The 25,399-nt window shown below is 43.7% G+C and overlaps 1 protein-coding gene across 1 annotated transcript in view; it reads left to right on the forward strand.

The window, feature by feature from the left end:
- The window catches only part of LOC115128653 (collagen alpha-2(VIII) chain-like), a 113,805-nt gene that overhangs the window by 79,089 nt on the left and 9,317 nt on the right, over positions 1-25,399 (forward strand). The window contains exon 2 of the mRNA XM_029658712.2: positions 11,723-11,913. Within this exon, the coding sequence (XP_029514572.1) occupies positions 11,757-11,913 (157 nt within the window). The 5' untranslated portion in view covers positions 11,723-11,756. The remainder of the gene's footprint in view (positions 1-11,722; positions 11,914-25,399) is intronic.

The following is a 25,399-nucleotide window of genomic DNA, read 5'->3' on the forward strand; positions in this document are numbered from 1 at the left end:
GTCAATCACCGTATTCTTATCGGCAGACTCAACAGCCTTGGTTTCTCTAATGACTGCTTTGAATGCTGCTGGTGATTATCTGATCCACCTCTACGCAGACGACACCATTCTGTATACATCTGTCCCTTCTTTGGACACTATGTTAACAAACTTCCAAACGAGCTTCAATGCCATACAACACTCCTTCCGTGGCCTCCAACTGCTCTTAAATGCTCGTAAAATGAAATGCATGCTCTTCTTACTACCCACCACTGCGACCTGTTTACTCTCGTTGGCTGGTCCGCTACATATTCGTTGCCAAACCCACTGGCTCCAGGTCATCTATAAGTCTTTGCTAGGTATAGCTACGCCTTATCTCAGCTCACTGGTCACCATAGCAACACCTATCCGTTGCACGCGCTCCAGCAGGTATATTTCACTGGTCATCCCCAAAGCCAACACCTAATTTGGCCGCCTTTCCTTCCAGTTTTCTACTGCCAATGACTGGAACGAATTGCAAAATCACTGTAGTTGGAGACTTATACCTCCCTCACTAACTTTAAGCGTCAGCTGTTAGAGCATCTTACCAATCGCTGCAGCTGTACTCAGCCCATCTGTAAATAGCCCAGCCAACCAACTACCTACCTCATCAAATTGAAATTACTTTGCCACTATTGGCCTATTTATTGCCTTTCCTCCTTACTTCATTTGCACACACTGTATACAGATTTTTCTATTGTGTTATTGACTGTACGTTTGTTTATCTCATGTGTAACTCTGTGTTGTTGTTTTTGTCGCACTGCTTTGTTTTATCTTGTTTAGGTCGCAGTTGTAAATGAGAACTTGTTTGCAACTGGCCAACCTGGTTATATAAAGGCAAAATAAAATAAATAAATAAATAAATAAAAACCTCACCCCTCCGCTCACCCTTCGCTAACCCCACCCCCTCTCTAACCCCACCCCTCCCCTGAACAAATTCCTATCTTCTGAGCTCTTAATTAAAAATAATAATACCTGTTTTCTGTGTTCTCTCTTTCCTTCCTTCCATTGCTCTGACTTCTGGTTCCCTTATTCCCCAAAGAGATAGAGAGGGCTCCCTTATCCCCCAAAGAGGTATAGAGGGCTCCCGCATCCCCCAAAGAGGTATAGAGGGCTCCCATATCCCCCAAAGAGATAGGGAGTGTTCCTGTCATGGAGTGCATGTCTGTCAATCCAGCATCACTTCTGCCGCTTTCAAAACAACTAGAACCTCGGAACTGGGAAATCTCAGACTTCAGTGAGTTCAAGACAACTGGGAACATGGAAAAAACAAGCTCCGACTGGGAAAATACGTTTTGAGTGGTCATCCAACTTGGAATACCAGAGAGCTATTCAAGGAAACTGGGAAGGGTCTCTTGAGTGGAGCAGTGGTCTAAGACATTTCATTGCAGTGCAGGGGTCACTGCAGTACCTGGTTCAAATCCAGGCTGCATCACATCCGGCCGTGATTGGGAGTCCCATAGGGCGGCGCACAATTGGCCCAGTGTAGTCGGGGTTTGGCCGGGATAGGCCGTCATTGTAAATAAGAATTTGTTCTTAACTTTCCTAGTTAAATGTAAAAAGATATGTATACTGTCGCCAAGAAAGTAAAACTAAGTGTAAGCTGTTTGTAGCCCATGTGCCTCATCCTAATAATTTGGTCCCTTTCTCCCTCATAACTTAGCCTACTGTTCTGACTTGATGGTGCATATGTAGCCTACAGCCTTGTCAAAGCTTTCCTTTTCTGCTTATATGCCCCCTTTATTTATCCTACGTTTCTGACTTGGTGTACAGGAAAAATACTGTAAGAACGGTAAATTTTCTGAATTCTGTCCCTGTACATTTCAAAAGTGCTAAACAAATAGTTATATTGACCATGTCTGTTTTAGCTCGCTCATTACACTTTTTAATTAATATTACGGATTGCCTCTTATCCGCTCATCGTTCCCTTATGTCATAGTTTGTACATCTCAATTGTCAGTAGAAACGGTAAAGGCAGTAAATGAGGCACAATTAATAGTTTCACTGCCAGACATGGCTCTGATAGCCAGGTGTAGCGTTGGTAAAGATTCACTCCATGGTGCTGTAAAGAAAATTCTGCTGTTCTGCTGTTCTGCTGCTTTATGTAGGCCCTAACAGTTTGTGGGCACTGTTTGTCACAATTATAGTGTAATTAATGTATTGTTTAGTGTTGAGTTGTATATTGGCTTTGCTGGCATGCATCCCACATTTTGGGGGGGGGGGGGTTTGCCCCACCAATTATTTACATGCTAAAATTGCCACTGCCCCCATGAGGTAGTGAGAGAGGGTTGTCTATAAATGGTGGTCATAATCATTACCACCCTCTGTCTAAAGAGGTTCATACATCCCTCCCCATAACCTGTCACACCCCAACCAATCCATCTTAGCCTACTTCTCTCAACGGTACCACAGCAGTGCCCAGAGGCAAATAGGATGATGGAAAATGTAAGAGTACTCAACGGGACAGTGTAAGCAACTTGCATCACGCCTCGGCAGGTCCCCGACAGCGTTAAATGGATAATTTATTTCTAATCATTCTGTTAAATGTGTAACCAGCTGTGAGGAATATAGGACCTCTTTTGTGGTTAACGTCTGAGGCCAATGTTTTCCTATGTAACACTCGGGGAGAGGGAAAGAAAGAGAGAAAGGGAGAGGGAGTTAATTTAGCGAAGTCTTCGTTGGACTTTCCACTCAACGACTGTTAGTGCGACGACTGATAATGTGTCATACATCAAGCATTAGACACACACACTTACTTAGGCACACATACGCACACACTCATGGAATACTATCACTCAAAACACACACACACTCAAGGGCATACACACACATTCACAGGCACAAACAAGCAAACTAATGGGTGGACACATGCACATGCACACGCACAGTCACACATGCACGCACACACAAACACACACATGTGAATGGCCATACTGTTTCCCCCAGGGCTAGACGGTCATCAGCGAGTGATTATTTACACAAACAGTGGTTCAAACCGTGAGTAATGTGTTCAAAGAGACCACAAGCTGCGACTGCAACTTTAGTAATATGTAGTTAGCTGAAACCGGAAGGGTGTTACGACCTGACTGCCACTCAGGATGACTGAGAGATTACCTCATAGTGAAATGCTCAACTTCCTCTAGAGCTCACACAAACCCTGCAACTCAATAAGAACAGTGTGTTAAGTCACCAGTGTGGTACAAATGGTACACAGGCACACACACGCACACTCTGTCGCGCACACACAGGCACATCATACTCAATAAGCAGTCTGTGTGTCAAAAGGGCATGTCAAAATGGCTTACATACTGAACAACAGCTGTTTGTAAGACTGGGTGTGTTTGTATTCGCTTCATGTGAGTGTGTGTAGTGTTTGTTTGGTGTTTACAAGTGCCCCTCTCCATTGGACTGCATTGTAATCATGCGGCTTGTAAAGCTATTAACACTGTCACTCAGCCTAGCCCTTGTGGCCTGTGTGTTTTTGCTTTGCCTACTCCCTCTAAGACTGGATTGATGTTTAGTTATACTACCACTAATTGGCTGAGAGAGTGGCATAGGAAAGTTATTTTCAGCTGTCTGTGTCATGTTTCTATCCTCAGTTAAGAGTCAGCATTCAGATTGTAACAGTGGAGGCTGGTGAAGGGAGGACGGCTCATAGTAATGGCTGGAATGGAATAATGACCGTTCCATTAATTCCACTGCAGCCATTACAATGACCTGTCCTCCAATTTCAAGTGAGACCAGGTGCCAATGGATTGTAAGGTATTTCAATGGGAAGTAAGGTACTTAGGAAAAGTGCTTTCTTTCAGTATTGAGCTGAGGTAGAGCAGATTCACTAGGGCCTTACTGAAGAAGGGTGCTTCAGTTGCTGAGGTGAGACATTGGGTATTGCTTTGTGGTTGTGGTCTATAAGTTAATATGGTTATGCTCTTGGTTGAAGTTTGACAATAGTGGACAGTTATGCTATAATGTGGTTGAAGTTGAGATCTGGTTGTACACATGTGGTTGTGGTTAAGGTATGGTGAAGCTCTCCAGTTATGCCATGTGGTTGTGGTTGAGGTTTGGTCATGATCTCCAGCATTGTGATGTCGTAGTGGTTGAAGAGTGGTAGTGTTCACCAGTTATTCTACTGGAATAAAACAAACTTTTCAGGAAGTCAACACCAGCCATATTTTACCAAGAAATATATATTTTTAAATCCATATTTTACCATTGATGGGTTCTACATGGAACCCAAAAGGGTTCTACATGGAACAAAGAAGGGTTCTCCTATGGTGACAGACGAAGAACCTTTTTGGGACCCTTTTTTTCTACGAGTGTAGAGTCGTTAGATATTCAAATGATTGCATCAACAAGTTTTTGGGGCTAATGTGTGTGTGTGTGTGTTCAAGACTGAGTGTGTGTGTGTGTCCCAGGCCGGCAGCAGGCTGGAACACACCAGCCACACAGGACTTTGTCTGCAGAGCTTTTCAAGAAAAACATTTGATAAACAGATTGTGTGGCGGTTGTGGAGCAGCAGACCAGTGTGTGTGTGTGTGTGTGTGTGTGTGTGTGTGTGTGTGTCTGTCTGTGTGTGTGTCTGTGTCTGTCTGTCTGTCTGTCTGTCTGTCTGTCTGTCTGTCTGTCTGTCTGTCTGTCTGTCTGTCTGTGTGTCTGTGTGTGTGTGAGTGTGAATGTTCAGACGCCTGCAGGACGCTGGGCACAGTAACACTCGTCTACATTACTCTCACCACAAAACAACACACCCTTAGCCAGCCAAGAACCAACCACTGGGCTACCACTGTTCTCTCTCTCTCTCTCTCTCTCTCTGTCTCTCTCTATGTCTCACTGTCTCTCTCTGTCTCTCTGGTGATCATGTTTTTCCTGGATTGGGCTCTAGATCCAAACAGTATGAGTAGTGAGAGGAAGTCAGTCTTTTTCAGCGGGATTCTACACGCACACGACACACACACACACGCACACACACACCAGACATGACTAATTACAAGAGCTTGGTGAAAGCTTTGAAAAACCCAGCCTAACCTGGCTGTAGAATCAGACATCAACCACCAAACGATTTGCTCACTAGCACCAAACAACCACAGGAAAAGAATGGAGCTACTAAACAGAACCAGATACGAACTTACCACACGCGGTGATGGAGCGAACACCATTTGAAGTACTTCCTTAGAACCTAGTGCTTAGAACCAAAATGCTGGGTCTCAAAAACTATACAGATCAAAATACAGAGTTTTGCAGAATAAGAACCAATATGTTCTTTGATGTGATTTAATAAGTAGGTAAGCAGCACCCTTGATGGCTAAAACGCCCTTAAAATGGCTTTGGCCAAACTCTATCAAAACAGTTTAGTGTCCAAGGCTTAACGAGAACGACTTGACGTATGTGGCAGTGTGGGCTCCTACTACTACTAGACAAAGCTATAGTCCTCCAGAAATAATATAAATAAAACACTACAGCACAGTAACACAAGTCCAACCAGTGTGGGCTTCAAACCGCCTGATGGTCGCAGTGCGAGCATCACTGTGAGGTCAAAAGCCCTCCTTCAGAATACCAGGGAGAAAAATAAAGATGGAAGAGAGGATGAGGGATGTGTGAAATGAAAGAGCGGAGGATAGCCAGAGAAGTGCAGTGATGAAGGGAGCATATGGAACAAGGGATAGATAAAAGAGTGGAAGGAGAGGGGAGGTGAGCCAGCGAACTACCAAAGACTAAGGGCAGCTCATTGCTCAGAGTGCCCAGAGAGGAGACCTGCTGTATGTGGAAACATAGTCTTGGGTTGCCATACCTCCAAAATCACGTCATTGTCACGCCTCCCTTGGAGGTCTGCATAATTTTGTATTGCAAAAACGGTTTGAATGGTCCACTGGCTCCCAGTGGCAAGATTTGAATTTGTTGTAACATTTTAATTAAACTTCTTGACGCACGGATCCCTTTAGCGGGATCATTTTCATCAACAACCGCTGAATTGCAGAGCACCAAATTCAAATAAAATTACTAAAAATGTTTATATTCATGAAATCACAAGTGCAATATAGCAAAACACAGCTTAGCTTGTTGTTAATCCACCTGTCGTGTCAGATTTTGAAAATATGCTTTACAGCGACAGCAATCCAAGCGTTTGTGTGAGTTTATCGATCACTAGACAAAACATTATGAACACCTAGCATCAAAGTAGCTTGGTCACGAAAATCAGAAAAGCAATAAAATGAATCTCTTACCTTTGATGATCTTCGGATGGTTGCACTCACGAGACTCCCAGTTACACAATAAATGTTCCTTTTGTTCCATAAAGATTATTTTTATATCCAAAATACCTCCATTTGTTTGGCACGTTATGTTCATAAATCCACAGGCTCGAGCGGTCACAACATCGCAGACGAAAATTTCAAATAGTGTCCCTAATGTCCGCAGAAACATGTCAAATATTTTTTATAATCAATATATAATCGATAATATATCAAGCGGCACTGTCTCTTTTTCAGTAGGAGAGGGAGAGTCAATGGCTAACCCACTGTGTTACGCGAGCAAAATTCATGGGAACACCAAGCGATGTTATCTTTCTCACTAATTTTTCAAAATGAAAGCCTGAAATTATGTCTAAAGACTGTTGAAACCTTGAGGAAGCGATAGGAAAATGAATCTGGTTGATATCCCTTTAAATGGAGCGAAGGCAGGCTATGGAACATTGAGCTTTCAAAATAGAAGCCATTTCCTGGTTTGATTTTCCTCAGGTTTTCGCCTGCAATATCAGTTCTGTTATACTCACAGACAATATTTTGACCGTTTTGGAAACTTTAGAGTGTTTTCTATCCTAATCTGACAATTATATGCATATTCTAGATTCTGGGCCAGAGAAATAGGCCGTTTACTTTGGGAACGTTATTTTTCCAAACATAAAAATAGTGCCCCCTAGCTTCAAGAGGTTGAACCCTCTCAACAAACGCCAATAGAAGGTCTGCTGTGTGCTATGTTCGTCATTGTTTTCCATCTGGGAAGTTGTTGTTGCCTATGCTAGTTTCAAGTGCTAGTTTTCAAGTTATCAAGTGTAGTCTACATTCAGCAATTTATATTTATTGGAATTGAAAGTGGATTACGCTGTTAATTAAAGTCAAAATGTCACAAAAGTTCTAAACCACTCTGATGTCTTATGGCTGTGCTTTGCTACCATCTAAAATATTGTGAAGATTGCCCCTTATTTAGTTTTTTAAGGGACCAAAAAACAGAGGCAGTGGAAGAACTTACTCAAGTAAGTAAAATTATGTATTATTAGCTAGCTAGCCACTTTTTAGGCCAGAGATCATTGACTAGATTCAAATTACAAATAATTTGTTGACTGCAAATTGACCGCAAGAAGCCCAAACAGATATAATGTTTGACTAAATCCTAATAATTTCACGCCCTGCTTACATTTGTATACGATCACGTGTCTCTCTGTTATGCGTGGGAATAATTGGGAAGAGATTTCTTACATTAAAATGACATTAAAATGACTTGGATTTTAATGAAAATGTAAATATCAAAAAAGATTATTATTTATTTATTTGTTTTCTCACAAAACTAGTGGGACCAAATGAAATCACCCGCGGTCCAAATTAGGTCTGCAGGCTGCCAGTTAGGGAACACTGTTGTAGGCTAACTCAACTGAGCTGCTAACTAAGTTAATTACATGTCATTAGCTGGTTAGCTAGCTAATAGGAAGTTATCTTGATATAATCATTGTAAATTATGAACACAGTCTGCATATACATTTGTAGATAACAGCCATGGAAGAAGGTGAAATTACAGCTCCAACTGTCGGTAAATGGAGAGTGTAGGCTACTCAAAAGGGCAGGTCATTTTGTGGAGGACATTATTATTTGCTGCAAGTGAAGATCTATGAAGTGAGGGTGTGGTTATCCCTGTCTCTCTGCCTCCTGCTTTAAGGAGGTGTAGTCCCTATCTCTATGCTTCCTGCTTTATGGAGGTGTAGTCCCTGTCTCTCTGCCTCCTGCTTTAAGGAGGTGTAGTCCCTGTCTCTATGCTTCCTGCTATATGGAGGTGTAGTCCCTGTCTCTATGCTTCCTGCTTTATGGAGGTGTAGTCCCTGTCTCTCTGCCTCCTGCTTTAAGGAGGTGTAGTCCCTGTCTCTCTGCCTCCTGCTTTAAGGAGGTGTAGTCCCTGTCTCTATGCTTCCTGCTTTATGGAGGTGTAGTCCCTGTCTCTCTGCCTCCTGCTTTAAGGAGGTGTAGTCCCTGTCTCTCTGCCTCCTGCTTTAAGGAGGTGTAGTCCCTGTCTCTCTGCCTCCTGCTTTAAGGAGGTGTAGTCCCTATCTCTATGCTTCCTGCTTTATGGAGGTGTAGTCCCTGTCTCTCTGCTTCCTGCTTTAAGGAGGTGTAGCCCCTGTCTCTCTGTTTCCTGCTTTATGGAGGTGTAGTCCTTGTCTCTCTGTTTCCTGCTATATGGAGGTGTTGTCCCTGTCTCTCTGCTTCCTGCTTTATGGAGGTGTAGTCCCTGTCTCTCTGCTTCCTGCTTTATGGAGGTGTAGTCCCTGTCTCTCTGCTTCCTGCTTTATGGAGGTGTAGTCCCTGTCTCTCTGCTTCCTGCTTTATGGAGGTGTAGTCCCTGTCTCTCTGCTTCCTGCTTTATGGGGGTGTTGACCCTGTCTCTCTGCCTCCTGCTATATGGAGGTGTAGACCCTGTTTCTCTGCCTCCTGCTATATGGAGGTGTAGAAACATCAGGGTATTCTAGGGCAGGGTTGGGATTTCCACTTATGTCAATTCTAATCATTAGAGAGCTTCTGAAGACCAACAGTCGCAAAACAAAAACTACAGAGGATGAAAAGGGAGGAGAGGAAATTGTCCTATTTTCACACCCTTGGATGCATCCACTTTATGTTTCGCGCACGCACACACACACACACACACACACACACACACACACACACACACACACACACACACACACACAGTGGTGGTTTCACCTCTTGCACCTGATCAGGGTTCTGTAAATATTTGGTGGTGGTAACATGAGGATGAAACGATAAATTAAAGCAAACAGGCCCAGCGGAGCTCTGACAGGTAAAACAAACATTAAGCCAGTAACACGTTAGCCCAGACCCAGACCTGGCATGGCCACCATGGCACCTGGGTGGGTCCAAAAACACACTTAAAAACATACAGCACACACACATATCCAGTAAACACACGAAGGACACATACAGTACACACACAAACACACACACACACACAAACACACACGCATGCTACACATGGATTTGAATTACATCCTTGGCTGTCCTCATGGCACACTGGCAGTAGAGTTCTAATGCTACCTAAGCCGACCCACTGGCAGTAGAGTTCTAATGCCAATCAGACCAACCCACTGTTAGTAGAGTTCTACTACTAATCAGACCAACCCACTGGCAGTAGAGTTCTAATACTAATCAGACCAACCCACTGGTAGTAGAGTTCTAATACTAATCAGACCAACCCACTGGCAGTAGAGTTCTAATACTAATCAGACCGACCCACTGGCAGTAGAGTTCTAATACTAATCAGACCAACCCACTGGCAGTAGAGTTCTACTACTAATCAGACCAACCCACTGGTAGTAGAGTTCTAATACTAATCAGACCGACCCACTGGCAGTAGAGTTCTAATGTCAATCAGACCAACCCACTGTTAGTAGAGTTCTACTACTAATCAGACCAACCCACTGGCAGTAGAGTTCTAATACTAATCAGACCAACCCACTGGTAGTAGAGTTCTAATACTAATCAGACCAACCCACTGGCAGTAGAGTTCTAATACTAATCAGACCAACCCACTGGCAGTAGAGTTCTAATACTAATCAGACCGACCCACTGGCAGTAGAGTTCTAATACTAATCAGACCGACCCACTGGCAGTAGAGTTCTAATACTAATCAGACCGACCTACTGGCAGTAGAGTTCTAATACTAATCAGACCAACCCACTGGCAGTAGAGTTCTAATACTAATCAGACCAACCCACTGGCAGTAGAGTTCTAATACTAATCAGACCGACCCACTGGCAGTAGAGTTCTAATACTAATCAGACCAACCCACTGGCAGTAGAGTTCTAATGCTAATCAGACCAACCCACTGGCAGTAGAGTTCTAATACTAATCAGACCAACCCACTGGCAGTAGAGTTCTAATACTAATCAGACCGACCTACTGGCAGTAGAGTTCTAATACTAATCAGACCGACCCACTGGCAGTAGAGTTCTAATACTAATCAGACCAACCCACTGGCAGTAGAGTTCTAATGCTAATCAGACCGACCCACTGGCAGTAGAGTTCTAATACTAATCAGACCGACCCACTGGCAGTAGAGTTCTAATACTAATCAGACCAACCCACTGGCAGTAGAGTTCTAATGCTAATCAGACCGACCCACTGGCAGTAGAGTTCTAATACTAATCAGACCGACCCACTGGCAGTAGAGTTCTAATACTAATCAGACCGACCCACTGGCAGTAGAGTTCTAATACTAATCAGACCAACCCACTGGCAGTAGAGTTCTAATGCTAATCAGACCGACCCACTGGCAGTAGAGTTCTAATACTAATCAGACCAACCCACTGGCAGTAGAGTTCTAATGCTAATCAGACCAACCCACTGGCAGTAGAGTTCTAATACTAATCAGACCGACCTACTGGCAGTAGAGTTCTAATGCTAATCAGACCGACCCACTGGCAGTAGAGTTCTAATACTAATCAGACCCACCCACTGGCAGTAGAGTTCTAATACTAATCAGACCAACCCACTGGCAGTAGAGTTCTAATCCGACCTACCTAGACCGACCCACTGGCAGTAGAGTTGTAATCCGACCTACCTAGACCGACCCACTGGCAGTAGAGTTCTAATGCGACCTACCTAGACCGACCCACTGGCAGTAGAGTTCTAATCCGACCTACCTAGACCGACCCACTGGCAGTAGAGTTCTAATGCGACCTACCTAGAACGACCCACTGGCAGTAGAGTTCTAATGCGACCTACCTAGACCGACCCACTGGCAGTAGAGTTCTAATGCGACCTACCTAGAACGACCCACTGGCAGTAGAGTTCTAATGCGACCTACCTAGAACGACCCACTGGCAGTAGAGTTCTAATGCGACCTACCTAGAACGCACCCACTGGCAGTAGAGTTCTAATGCGACCTACCTAGAACGACCCACTGGCAGTAGAGTTCTAATGCGACCTACCTAGAACGACCCACTGGCAGTAGAGTTCTAATGCGACCTACCTAGAACGACCCACTGGCAGTAGAGTTCTAATGCGACCTACCTAGAACGACCCACTGGCAGTAGAGTTCTAATGCGACCTACCTAGAACGACCCACTGGCAGTAGAGTTCTAATGCGACCTACCTAGAACGACCCACTGGCAGTAGAGTTCCAATGCGACCTACCTAGAACGACCCACTGGCAGTAGAGTTCTAATGCGACCTACCTAGAACGACCCACTGGCATGGTTTCAGATAAGCAGAGATATGAAAATTATCCTGCTTCATCTCTGTATCAAGTTTTTTTTTGTCATACAAGAGAATATGATTTTGTTTTCCAGAATCACCAAAACTGTCTCTCTCTCAATTCAATGTCAATTTAAGTTGCTTTATTGGCATGGGCAACATCTCTCTCTACAATGACCATAATCATTAATTCATCTCTCCACTTCTCCTTTTTCTCATTCTCTCCATTCCAGTTGTTAGTGGCTGAGCCTGGAGCCTAGGAGCCTAATGACCATGCTGTTGGCTCCTGCCTGTGTGCTTCTGCTGCTGGGAGGCCGTGTCCTTGGGGGAGGCTACCCCCCCATGCCCCAGATGAAGTACATGCAGCCCATGATGAAGGGCCCCGTGGGACCCCCCTTCCGAGAGGGCAAGGGACAGTACCTCGGTGAGTATGTGTGTACTGTATGTGTGTTTGTAAGTGTGTGTGTAATGTATGTGTGTGTGTCTTTTTGGTTTTACTATCTAAACAAGGACAATTCGGATAATTGGGGACATTTCGCCGGTCCCCACAGGGAAAAAGGCTATTTTAGGCTTAGGGGTTAGGTTTAGGGTTAGGGTTAGGTTTAGGGGTTAGGTTTAGGGTTAGGGTTAGGTTTAGGGGTTAGGTTTAGGGGTTAGGTTTAGGGGTTATAGTGAAACATGTGTGTGTGTGTGTGTGTGTGTGTGTGTGTGTGTGAAGTACGTCACCCAGTGTTAAAGGTATGCAGAGTGAACAGATGCTAACATATGGAAATGTTTTAAGATGATCATACTATGGATCATCTAGCTAAATTTAGGACCCCTTTTTGTACAAAAAAAAAAGACAATCTAAAGAAATATGTGATCAAATATTGAATGTGGCCTTTATTACTATAGACTGTTGATGAATAACACATTCATAAATTCCCCCAAAATGTATCTAAGAAATAAGGTATTGAAGTGTCTGTCCTATATTTAGGAGATATATGACATTTATAAGAAAGCTCAGCAAATATATGTATCCTTTTCCTTTCAGTACCAGTCAAGTTTGAACACACCTACTCATTCAATGGTTTTTCCTTATTTGTACTATTTTCTACATTGTAGAATAATAGTGTAGAAATCACAACTATGAAATAACACATATGAAATCATGTAGTTTGCAAAAAAGTGTTATTAAACAAATCAAAATATATTTTATATTTGAGATTATTCAAAGTAGGCACCCTTTGCTTTCATGACAGCTTTGCAAACTCTTGGCATTCTCTCAATCAGCTTCATGAGGTAGTCACCTGGAATGCATTTCAATTAACAGGTGTGTCTTGTTAATTTGTGGAATTTCTTTCCTTTTAATGCATTTGAGCCAACCAGTTCTCCTTTGCATAGATAATCCATCCACCTGACAGATGTGGCATATCAAGAAGCTGATTAAACAGCATGATCATTAAACAGGTGCACCTTGTGCTGGGGACAATAAAAGGCCGTTGTGCAGTTTTGTCACACAACACAATGCTACAGATGTCCTAAGTTTTGAGGGAGCATGCAATTGGCATGCTGACTGAAGGAATGTCCATCAGAACTGTTGCCCGAGAATTAAATGTTAATTTCTCTTCCATAAACTGCCTCCAATATAATTTTGGAGAATTTGGCAGTATGTTCAACCAGACCTCCACATTCGGCTTCTTCACCTGCGGAATCGTCTGAGACCAGCCACCTGGAAAGCTGATGAAAATGTGGGTTTGCACAATCAAAGAATTTCTGCACAAACTGTTAGAAACCGTCACACGAAAGCTCATCCGCGTGCTCATAGTCCTCACCTAGGTCTTGACCTCACTGCAGTTTGGCGTCGTAACAACTTCAGTGGGCAAATGATCAGCTTCAATGGCCACTGGCATGCTGGAGAAGTTTGCTCTTCAAGGATGAAATCTGGTTTCAACTGTACCGGGCAGGCGGCAGAAGGCGGCTTGTGGGCGAGCTATTTTCTGATGTCAACAAACACAATGAATGCACAGAGATACCGTGACGAGATCCTGATCCTGGCGAGATCCCACTGCCATAACCTCATGTGTCAGCATGATAATGCACGGCCACATGTCGCAAGGATCTGTACACAATTCCTGGATGCTGAAAATGTCCCAGTTCTTCTATGGCCTGCATACTCACCAGAGATGTCACCCATTGAGCATGTTTGGGATGCTCTGTATCGCCGTGCAGGACAGTGTGTTAACATTCCCACCAATATCCAGCAACTTCATACAACCAATCAAGAGGAGTGTGACGAGATTCCATAGGCCACAATCAACAGCCTGATCAACTCTATGTGAAGATGTGTCGCGCTGTGTGACGTCACACCAGACACTGATTGTTTTTTTTATCTACCTTCCTGCATATTTTTATGGTATCAGTGACCAACAGATGCATATCTGTAATCCCAGTCATGTGAAATCCATAGATTAGGGCCTAATGAATGTATTTCAATTGACTAATTTTCTTATATGAACTGTAACTCAGTAAAATCTTGGACATTGTTGCATGTTGCTTTAATATTTTTGTTCAGTGTAGTTTTTTGGCCAAACCGTTTGGATGCTATAGAGGTTTTCGTGAGAAGAACTGACAAACACCGCAGTAGCTCGGCCGCCTTCTACTGCAGATGCAAAAGACCGACATAGGAGGACATGATGGATTGAGACGCAGCCCAAGCTGATATCTCTATCTTAAACTGATGGGTTTTGATGGGATTAATTTGTTGTGTCATTTAGATTGACATAGGGGAGAGTCAATAGACTCTTAAGGATTAACCTATAGCTTTAACCTTACATAGAAGCCTCTGCCTGTATAAGCCACAGCCATGTTTGAATGCATATGAATGCTAAGATGTGCCTCGCAGCTTGTGTGTTGAGGGGTTTTCGGAAGCTCAGGGTCAGAAAAATAGACTAAATGTATAGCAGAGAGATGAGACAATAAAAGAGATGAGAAGGGAAAAGATGAGGAGCGTGGGAAAACAGAAGGAGCATGGGAAAAGAAGAGGAGCATGGAAAAAGAGGAGGAACATGGGAAAAAAGCAGGAGCATGGGAAAAGAGGAGCATGGGAAAAGAGGAGGAGCATGGTAAAAGAGGAGGAACATGGGAAAAGAGGAGGTGCATGGTAAAAGAGGAGGAACATGGGAAAAGAGGAAGAGCATGGGAAAAGAGGAGGAACATGGGAAAAGAGGAGGAACATGGGAAAAAAGGAGGAGCGTGGGAAAAGAGGAGGAGCATGGTAAAAGAGGAGGAACATGCTAAAAGAGGAGGAACATGGGAAAAGAGGAGGAACATGGGAAAAGAGGAGGAGCATGGGAAAAGAGGAGGAACATGGGAAAAGAGGAGGAACATGGGAAAAGAGGAGGCACATGGGAAAAGAGGAGGAGCATGGTAAAAGAGGAGGAACATGGGAAAAGAGGAGGAACATGGGAAAAGAGGAGAAGCATGGTAAAAGAGGAGGAACATGGGAAAAGAGGAGAAGCATGGTAAAAGAGGAGGAACATGGGAAAAGAGGAGGAGCATGGGAAAAGAGGAGGAACATGGCAAAAAAGCAGGAGCATGGTAAAAGAGGAGGAACATGGGAAAAAAGGAGGAGCGTGGGAAAAGAGGAGGAGCATGGGAAAAGATGAGGAACATGGGAAAAGAGGAGGAACATGGGAAAAGAGGAGGAACATGGGAAAAGAGGAGGAGCATGGGAAAAGATGAGCATAGGAAAAGAGGAGGAGCATAGGAAAAGAGGAGGAACATGGGAAAAGAGGACGAACATGGGAAAAGAGGAGGAGCATGGGAAAAGAGGATGAGCATGGGAAAAGAGGATGAGCATGGGAAAAGAGGATGAGCATGGGAAAAGTGGATGAGCATGGGAAAAGAGGATGAGCATGGGAAAAGTGGAGAGGAGGCACTAGAGGAGGGGATGGAGAGAAGAAAGTGGAAGTAGAGGAGAGGGAGAAGTAGGTCTGTGAATGGAAATTGGATGGTTAGAAATAGGGAAATGTTGATGATGACAGAGCCATAGAGATCTTTATGTTCCCTGACAGTGAAAGTGAGGGTGACAATGTCCCTCTCTTGTAGGAAAACAGAGAGATAAGTTAGATAAAAGAAAGAAGCCAACGCTCCCCATATCTTTCATTGTAGACAGAGAGGGTAAAAGTTCAGCACTTACAATGGTTAGCATGTGATTACAATGGTTAGCATGTGTAGGATGTAAACTGTACATGTAAGCAAAGCAATGATGGTTTTCCCTAATTTCTTACAAATTGTGAGTTCAGATAGAGTTATCTCACTCAGTACAACTCAATATACACTCCCAATATAGTTAACCTGCTTTGTTATAGCAGTCTTTACCAACATATTATAACCTTAGCTATTGATCCATCCAAATCCATTTTCTTGTATTTCAATTCCAATTGAGGTTGCCAGTAGCATTTCGCTGCCTCGCCCAGATGGCCAGTAGTACCTCATGATCTACAGTATATACAGTAAAATATCCAAACATTGTTTCAACAGTACAAAGTACAGGTAGGACCAAATATCATCATAAACAGACATTAAAGAGCGACTGCCCCTAAAAAAGCAACGTCTTGTTTTGAAAGCGACCTATGTGGCATTGATATGAGTCAAAAACAGATATTATAGTGCAAAAAATTTACTGCAAAGTGTAAATAGGATAATTCTGGCCATGAAGTCAGTTTCATCTTAAACTGAGATTTGCGAGATTATAGGACAAAATCATGTCACAGAATGATTAGTACTGTAACAGTTTTCCTTGGGTTTATTTATATCCTGCACACATCAGGCAGAACTCAACCCACTGGACACAGACGTCAATTCAAATTCTATTCCACGTTGGTTCAATGTAATTTCATTGAAATGACGTGGAAACAACGTTGATTCAACCAGTATGTGCCCAGTGGGAAGTAATCATCAATTCGGCGCACAGCTGCAAGTTCAGCCCCCCTTAAAAAAACATCCCACACAGAGAAGAAACAGTATAAAACATCCATATATCCATTTCTCCCTCAACTCCGTCCAGGTTGTGTATTTGATGTGGAGGTCATCCCAGATTGAGACAGGACAGACACATATATTTGTGTTGTAATGCCTTTGCTTTATTTGTCCTTCGTGGGCAGTAAAAATGCTCAGAGACTGTGGCTCCTTGCTCTCTCTGGGTCTAGTAGGACTTGGCAGGTCTTCAATAGGTCTGATGGGGTTCTGATTGCCACTGTTTACTGAGCTCCTCTGGGCTCCGCTAGGCTCTGCGCTGTGTTTGTGTGTGTGTGTGTGAGTGTGTGTGAAGGATCTGGTAGGCCTTGTTCCTCCCACCATCTGGTTGCTGTTACCAGTGATTTTCACGTAGACTAAGACAGTCAGGCACTGTGTTTGTGTATGTGTGTGTGAGAGGGAGATGGAGAAGAGGAGATGTCCCTGCATATGCCTCTCTCTTTCGCTCTCGCTCTCTCTGTTGTTATGTAATGCGTTAGTGAGAGTGCTGCGTTAGTGAGACACAGGCATCTGCGTCTCCAGCCAGGTCACACGTGATACAAGTCAGTATTCGACATCCATCCATGTCTGAGGTCGTCGGGATATTATGTGGAAACCTGCCACTAGGGGCAACAGTGAGCATTGTTACCTTCAAGTCGGTTTTGGTATTGCTAAAGCATTGTGGACGGGGATGGCAGATGGCGTAAACACTTGCCTCTAATTACAAAGGTTGCAAGTTTGAAATCCAGCAAAGAAAGTTTTTTAGTGTGTTTTAAAAAAAGTCTATCCCAACCCTTAACCCTTACCATTCGGAGTTAATGCCTAACCTTAAGATTTCAGGGGTTAATGCCCAACGTTAACCTTAAACAATTTGGCGTTTGCAACAACTCCGAAATTTGAGAAACATGGATGAACGTCTTATTCTGACATGAGACTGTGAGAGCTAGTATTGCGTTTCACAATGTTTTCCCGCACAGAGGAGCTAAACAAACAGTAGCCTAACGACCAGTGGTTTCTCTGTCAGCTTCCCATAACCAAACTTGCCCCCAACCATGTACCATATTTCATGTCGAGTGCCTTTTGAACCGAGAGTCACTCAACATATCGTAGATCAGTTTATTCTATGGGGGACAAGGGGCCCTAGCTACCTCAGAACAATTTCCTTTCATGACAGGCATGTTTTCAACATCTCACCATGAAATGTTGTTTGAGAAAAGCAAATCCCAGTTGTCAAAATCAAAGAAAATTCCTGAGGAGGATGTCCATTCCCATGTCCATGAACATAGGCTACCTGAAGTTTTGGCATGAGGTTGATCCTATGCCAGCATAAAGCAGGCCTGTACCCTGCTTTTAGAGTTTAATGATGGCTTGGAATCAACAAGTGGTAGCCTTATCAGCTATGCTGAACCTTAACACACTTGTTGTTTTCTTTGGGAGCCTAGTTCAAATGGCATGCAGCTACCTCCACCTAGTGGCCATGAGACTACATTTCATTTGCATAACCTTACACACAATTGAAATAGGCATAACTGGGAAATCAAAACCCTTTAGTATTGCTCAATAGTTAATACCTGTATATAAGTTAATTTATGTAAAAAAAATTGCCAACAAACCATTTTGATTATGTTTAAAGGGGCAATCTGTGGATCAAACAACAAAGAGGTCACCTGGCATTGACTGTGTAAATAACTCAGGGATGAGGCTGGAGAAATGTAAATTCATAAACAGTGCTAAGGATGCAAGGAACTGGCCATCCATTAAATCCCAATTGCAGTTTTAACCACGTTTTGAGGCGAACAGTGTTTGTTTAGCTACAATTACATTGTTTATCAACAAAGGAGTAAAACAAGCTTATATTTTGGGTTCTGATGGGGTATGACAGTTCAACTAAGCTCATGAGGCATTTATAAATTATATTTCTCAAGAATCAATGGGTATGTGACATCATCAAGTATTCATACCCCTTGACTTATTCCCCATTTTGTTGTGTTAAAGTCTGAATTCAAAATGGATTAAATGTATTTTTCTCTCTCCTATCTGCACAGAATACCCCATAATGCCAAAGTAAAAACCTGTTATTTGAAATGTTTGCCATTTTATTGAAAATGAAATACAGAAATATCTCATATCTCAGAAAAAAAATGATTTAATCCATTTTGATTTCCCGCTGTAATAAAACAAAAATGTGGAATAAGTCAAGGGGTATGAATATTTCTGAAGGCATTTTATATAAAAAATTAAAAACTCCAACAATGGATGTAGGAATCACAGATTGCCCCTTTAATAAATGTACGTCAAAATTCAAATTTCTCTTCAACATTGATGAATGTGATTATTGTTGTTGTCAAATCCATGTGCCCAGTTATAAACTTCTGCTGGCCTACTTAATGTGTTTGCTAAACCCTCCCACCAAACCAAGTGTTGACCTAAGCTACTGTGGCTAAAAGTTTGTCAGAAAAACAACAACTGTCCAGCTCTTGAATAACCATCCACCCTCGAAATTAGTTGGCTGTGAACTCTGCTTTTTAATGATCAAAAATTATGTACAGTACCAGTCAAAGGTTTGGACACACCTACTTGTTAATTTTTCTTTGTTTTTACTATTTTCTCCATTGTAGAATAATAGTGAAGACATCAAAACTATGAAATAACACATATGGAATCATGTAGTAACCAAAAAAAGTGTTAAACAAATCAAAATATATTTTAGATTAATCAAAGTAGCCAACCTTTGCCTTGATGACAGCTTTGCACACTCTTGGCATTCTCTCAACCAGCTTCATGAGGTAGTCACCTGGATTGCATTTCAATTTACAGGTGTGCCTTGTTAAAAGTTAATTTGTGGAATTTCTTTCCTTCTTAATGCATTTGAGCCAATCAGTTGTGTTGTGACAAGGTAGGGGTGGTATACAGAAGACACCCCTATTTGGTATGCAAAGCAAGTCCATATTGTGGCAAGAACACCTCAAATAAGCAAAGAGAAATTACAGTCCATCATGACTTTAAGACATGAAGGTCAGTCGCAAAAACCATCAAGCCCTATGATGAAACTGGTTCTCATGAGGACCGCCACAGGAAAGGAAGACCCAGAACTACCTCTGCTGCAGAGGATAAGTTCATTAGAGTTAACTGCACTTCAGATTGCAGCCAAAATAAATGCTTCACAGAGCTCAGGGTACAGACACATCTCAACATCGACAGTTCAGAGCAGACTGCGTGTATCAGGCCTTCATGGTTGAATTGCTGCAAAGAAACCACTACTAAAAGGACACCAATGAGAAGAAAAGACTTGATTGGGCCAAGAAACACGAGCAATGGACATTAGACCGGTGGAAATCGGTCCTTTGGTCTGATGAGCCCAAATTTGAGCTTTTTGGTTCCAACCGCTGTGTCTTTGTGAGACACAGAGTAGGTGAACTGATGATATCTGCATGTGTGGTTCCCACCATGAAGCATGGAGGAGAAGGTGTGATGGTGTGGGGGTGCTTTGCTGGTGACACTGTCTGTGATTTATTTAGAATTCAAGGCACACTTAAAAAGCAAGGCTACCACAGCATTCTGCAGCGATATGCCATCCCATCTGGTTTGTGCTTAGAGGGACTATCATTTTTCAACAGGACAATGACACAAAACTTGCCTCCAGGCTGTGTAAGGCCTATTTGACCAATGAGAGTGATGGAGTGCTGCATCAGATGACCTGGCCTTCACAATCACCCGACTTCAACCCAATTGAGATGGTTTGGGATAAGTTGCAATTCAGAGTGAAGGAAAAGCAGCCAACAAGTGCCCAGCATATCTTGGAACTCTTTCAAGACTGTTAGAAAAGCATTCCACATGAAGCAGGTTGAGAGAATGCCAAGACTGTGCAAAGCTGTCATCAAGGCAAATGTTGGGTACTTTAAAGAATTTGAAAAGTAAAATATATTTTTATTTGTTAACCACTTCTTTGGTTACTGCATGATATTTGTTATTAAGAAGTTTTGATGTCTTCACTATTATTCTACATTGTAGAAAATGTTAAATATAAAGAAAAACCCTTGAATGAGTAGGTGTGTCCAAACTTTTGGCAGGTACTGTATATCCGGGACATTCAATTTGAAAATATATCAATCCATTGCATTATATGAGCTATTCTACTTTCTGGATTGTCATTGATGACCCTGATGACCCTGTGCCTTGGCCTTGCTCGACCCCAGTGACCTGCTTTGTCCAGGGCTCAGAACATAGTATGCCTGTAGGTCACACAATACTCTGAACCACTCCACACTGAGGCTACACACTACTCTGACCCACTCTAAACTGAGGCTACTCTCTATTCTGACCCACTCTAAACTGAGACTACACACTACTCTGACCCACTTCACTGAGGCTACACACTACTCTGACCCACTCCACACACTGAGGCTACACATAACTCTGACCAACTCTACACACTGAGGTAACAAACTACTCTGACCCACTCTACACTGAGGCTACACACTACTCTGACCCACTCCACACACTGAGGATACAAACTACTCTGACCCACTCTACACTGAGGCTACACAATACTCTGACCCACTCCACACACTGAGGATACAAACTACTCTGACCCCACAATACACTGAGGCTACACACTATCTGACCCACTCTACACTGAGGTTACACACTACTCTGACCCACTCTACACTGAGGCTACACACTACTCTGACCCACTCTACACTGAGGCTACACACTATTCTGACCCACTCTACACTGAGACTACACACTACTCTGACCCACTCTACACTGAGGATACACACTACTCTGACCCACTCTACACTGAGGCTACACACTATTCTGACCCACTCTACACTGAGACTACACACTACTCTGACCCACTCTACACACTGAGGCTACACACTACTCTGACCCACTCTACACTGAGACTACACACTACTCTGACCCACTCTACACTGAGGATACACTCTACTCTGACCCACTCTACACACTGAGGCTACACACTACTCTGACCCACTCGACACTGAGGCTACACACTACTCTGACCCACTCTAAACACTGAGGCTACACACTACTCTGACCCACTCTACAAACTACTCTGACCCACTCGACACTGAGGCTACACTACTCTGACCCACTCTACACTGAGGCTACACACTACTCTGACCCACTCTATACACTGAGGCTACAAACTACTCTGACCAACTCTACACTGAGGCTACACAATACTCCGACCGACTCCACACACTGAGGATACACATTACTCTGACCCACTAAACTGAGGCTACTCACTACTCTGACCCACTCTACACTGAGGTTACACACTACTCTGACCCACTACACACACTGAGGCTACATACTACTCTGACCCACTCTATACTGAGGCTACACACTACTCTGACCCACTCTACACTGAGGCTATACACTACTCTGACCCACTCCACACACTGAGGCTACAAACTACTCTGACACATTCTACACTGAGGCTACACACTACTATGACCCACTCTACACACTGAGGCTACACACTACTCTGACCCACTCTACACAATGAGCCTACACAATACTCTGATCCACTCTACACTGAGGCTACACACTACTCTGACCCACTCCACAGACTGAGGATACACACAACTCTGACCCACTCTACACTGAGGCTACACACTACTCTGACCCACTCTACACTGAGGATACACACTACTCTGACCCACTCTACACACTGAGGCTACACACTACTCTGACCCACTCGACACTGTGGCTACACACTACTCTGACCCACTCGACACTGTGGCTACACACTACTCTGACCCACTCTAAACACTGAGGCTACACACTACTCTGATGCACTCTACAAACTACTCTGACCCACTCGACACTAAGGCTACACACTACTCTGACCCACTCGTCACTGAGGCTACACACTACTCTGACCCCAATATACACTGAGGCTACACTACTCTGACCCACTCTACACTGAGGCTACACACTACTCTGACCCACTCTACACACTGAGGCTACAAACTACTCTGACAAACTCTACACTGAGGATACACACTACTCTGACCCACTCCACACACTGAGGATACGCACTACTCTGACCCACTCTACACTGAGGCTACACACCACTCTGACCCACTCTACACTCAGGTTACACACTACTCTGACCCACTCTACACACTGAGGCTACACACTACTCTGACCCACTCCACACACTGAGGCTACACACTACTCTGACCCACTCTACACTGAGGCTACACACTACTATGACCCACTCTACAGTGAGGCTACACACTACTCTGACCCACTCCACACACTGAGGCTACACACTACTCTGACCCACTCTACACTGAGGCTACACACTAATAACCCAGTCGTGGTTAACCCAGTCATGGTTGACCCAGTCATGGTTAACACAGTCATAGTTGACCCAGTTGTAGTTAACTCAGTGATAGCAGTCATAGTTAACCGAGTCATAGTTGACCCAGTTATTGTTAACCCAGTCATAGTAGTCATAGTTAACACAGTCATAGTTGACCGGATCATTGTTAACCCAGTCATAGCAGTCATAGTTAACACAGTCATAGTTGAACTAGTTATGGTTAACCCGGTCATCGTTGACCCAGTCATAGTTAACCCAGTCATACTTAACCCAGCCATAGTTATCCAAGTCATAGTTAACCCGGTCATAGTCGACCCGGTCATAGTCAACCCGGTCATAGTTAACCCAGTCATAGTTGACTCAGTCATAGTTGACCCAGTCATAGTTAACCCAGTCATAACAGGCTACATCAGACAACTAAACACAAACTCTTCCCTGTCAGAAGTTGACCTCTGGCCAATGTCCTAAATGGACACACACACTGTATATGAAGCAGACCACCATAGTCCCTGTGCCCAAGAACACAAAGGCAACCTGCCTAAATGAGTACAGACCCGTAGCACCCACGTCCGTAGCCATGAAGTGCTTTGAAAGGCCACCATTATCCTAGAAACCCTAGACCCACTCCAATTTGCATACCGCCCAAACAGATCCACAGATGATGCAATCTCTATTGCACTCCACACTGCCCTTTCCCACCTGGACAAAAGAAACACTTATGTGAGAATGCTATTCATTGACTACATCTCAGCATTCAACACCATAGTACCCTCAAAGCTCAATCACTAAGCTAAGGATCCTGGGACTAAACACCTCCCTCTGCAACTGGATCCTGGACTTCCTGACGGGCCGCCCCCAGGTGGTGAGGGTAGGTAGCAACACATCTGCCACAATGATCCTCAACACTGGCGCTCCACAGGGGTGCGTGCTCAGTCCCCTCCTGTACTCCCTGTTCACCCACGACTGCATGGCCAGGCACGACTCCAACACCATCATTAAGTTTACAGACGACACAACAGTGGTAGGCCTGATCACCGACAACGACGAGACAGCCTATAGGGAGGAGGTCAGAGACCTGGCCGGGTGGTGCCAGAATAACAACCTATCCCTAAACGTAACCAAGACTAAGGAGATGATTGTGGACTACAGGAAAAGGAAGACTGAGCACGCCCCCATTCTTATCAATGGAGCTGTAGTGGAGCAGGTTGAGAGCTTCAAGTTCCTTGGTGTCCACATCAACAACAAATTAGATTGGTCCAAACACACCAAGACAGTTGTGAAGATGGCACGACAAAGCCTATTCCCCCTCAGGAAACTAAAAAGATTTGGCATGGGTCCTGAGATCCTCAAAAGGTTCTACAGCTGCAACATCGAGAGCATCCTGACTGGTTGCATCACTGCCTGGCACGGCAATTGATCGGCCCCCGACCGCAAGGAACTACAGAGGGTAGTAAATACGGCCCAGTACATCACTGGGTCTAAGCTGCCTGCCATCCAGGACCTCTACACCAGGCGGTGTCAGAGGAAGGCTCAAAAAATTGTCAAAGACCCCAGCCACAGACTGTTCTCTCTACTACCGCATGGCAAGCGGTACCGGAGTGCCAAGTAGGACAAAAAGGCTTCTCATCAGTTTTTACCCACAAGCCATAAGAATTCTGAACAGGTAACCAAATGGTTACCTGGACTATTTGCATTGTGTGCCCCCCCAACCCCTCTTTTATGCTGCTGCTACTCTGTTTATCATATATGCATAGTCACTTTAACTATACATTCATGTACAGTACATACTACCTCAATTGGGCCGACCAACCAGTGCTCCCGCACATTGGCTAACCGGGCCATCTGCATTGTTCCCGCCACCCGCCAACCCCTCTTTTACGCTACTGCTACTCTCTGTTCATCATATACAGTGCCTTGTGAAAGTATTCGGCCCCCTTGAACTTTGCGACCTTTTGCCACATTTCAGGCTTCAAACATAAAGATATAAAACTGTATTTTTTTGTGAAGAATCAACAACAAGTGGGACACAATCATGGAGTGGAACGACATTTATTGGATATTTCAAACTTTTTTAACAGTTCAAAAACTGAAAAATTGGGCATGCAAAATTATTCAGCCCCCTTAAGTTAATACTTTGTAGCGCCACCTTTTGCTGCGATTACAGCTGTAAGTCGCTTGGGGTATGTCTCTATCAGTTTTGCACATCGAGAGACTGAAATTTTTTCCCATTCCTCCTTGCAAAACAGCTCGAACTCAGTGAGGTTGGATGGAGAGCATTTGTGAACAGCAGTTTTCAGTTCTTTCCACAGATTCTCGATTGTATTCAGGTCTGGACTTTGACTTGGCCATTCTAACACCTGGATATGTTTATTTTTGAACCATTCCATTGTAGATTTTGCTTTATGTTTTGGATCATTGTCTTGTTGGAAGACAAATCTCCGTCCCAGTCTCAGGTCTTTTGCAGACTCCATCAGGTTTTCTTCCAGAATGGTCCTGTATTTGGCTCCATCCATCTTCCCATCAATTTTAACCATCTTCCCTGTCCCTGCTGAAG

Source organism: Oncorhynchus nerka, linkage group LG4, assembly GCF_034236695.1.
Source record: "Oncorhynchus nerka isolate Pitt River linkage group LG4, Oner_Uvic_2.0, whole genome shotgun sequence".
Lineage (NCBI taxonomy): Eukaryota > Metazoa > Chordata > Actinopteri > Salmoniformes > Salmonidae > Oncorhynchus > Oncorhynchus nerka.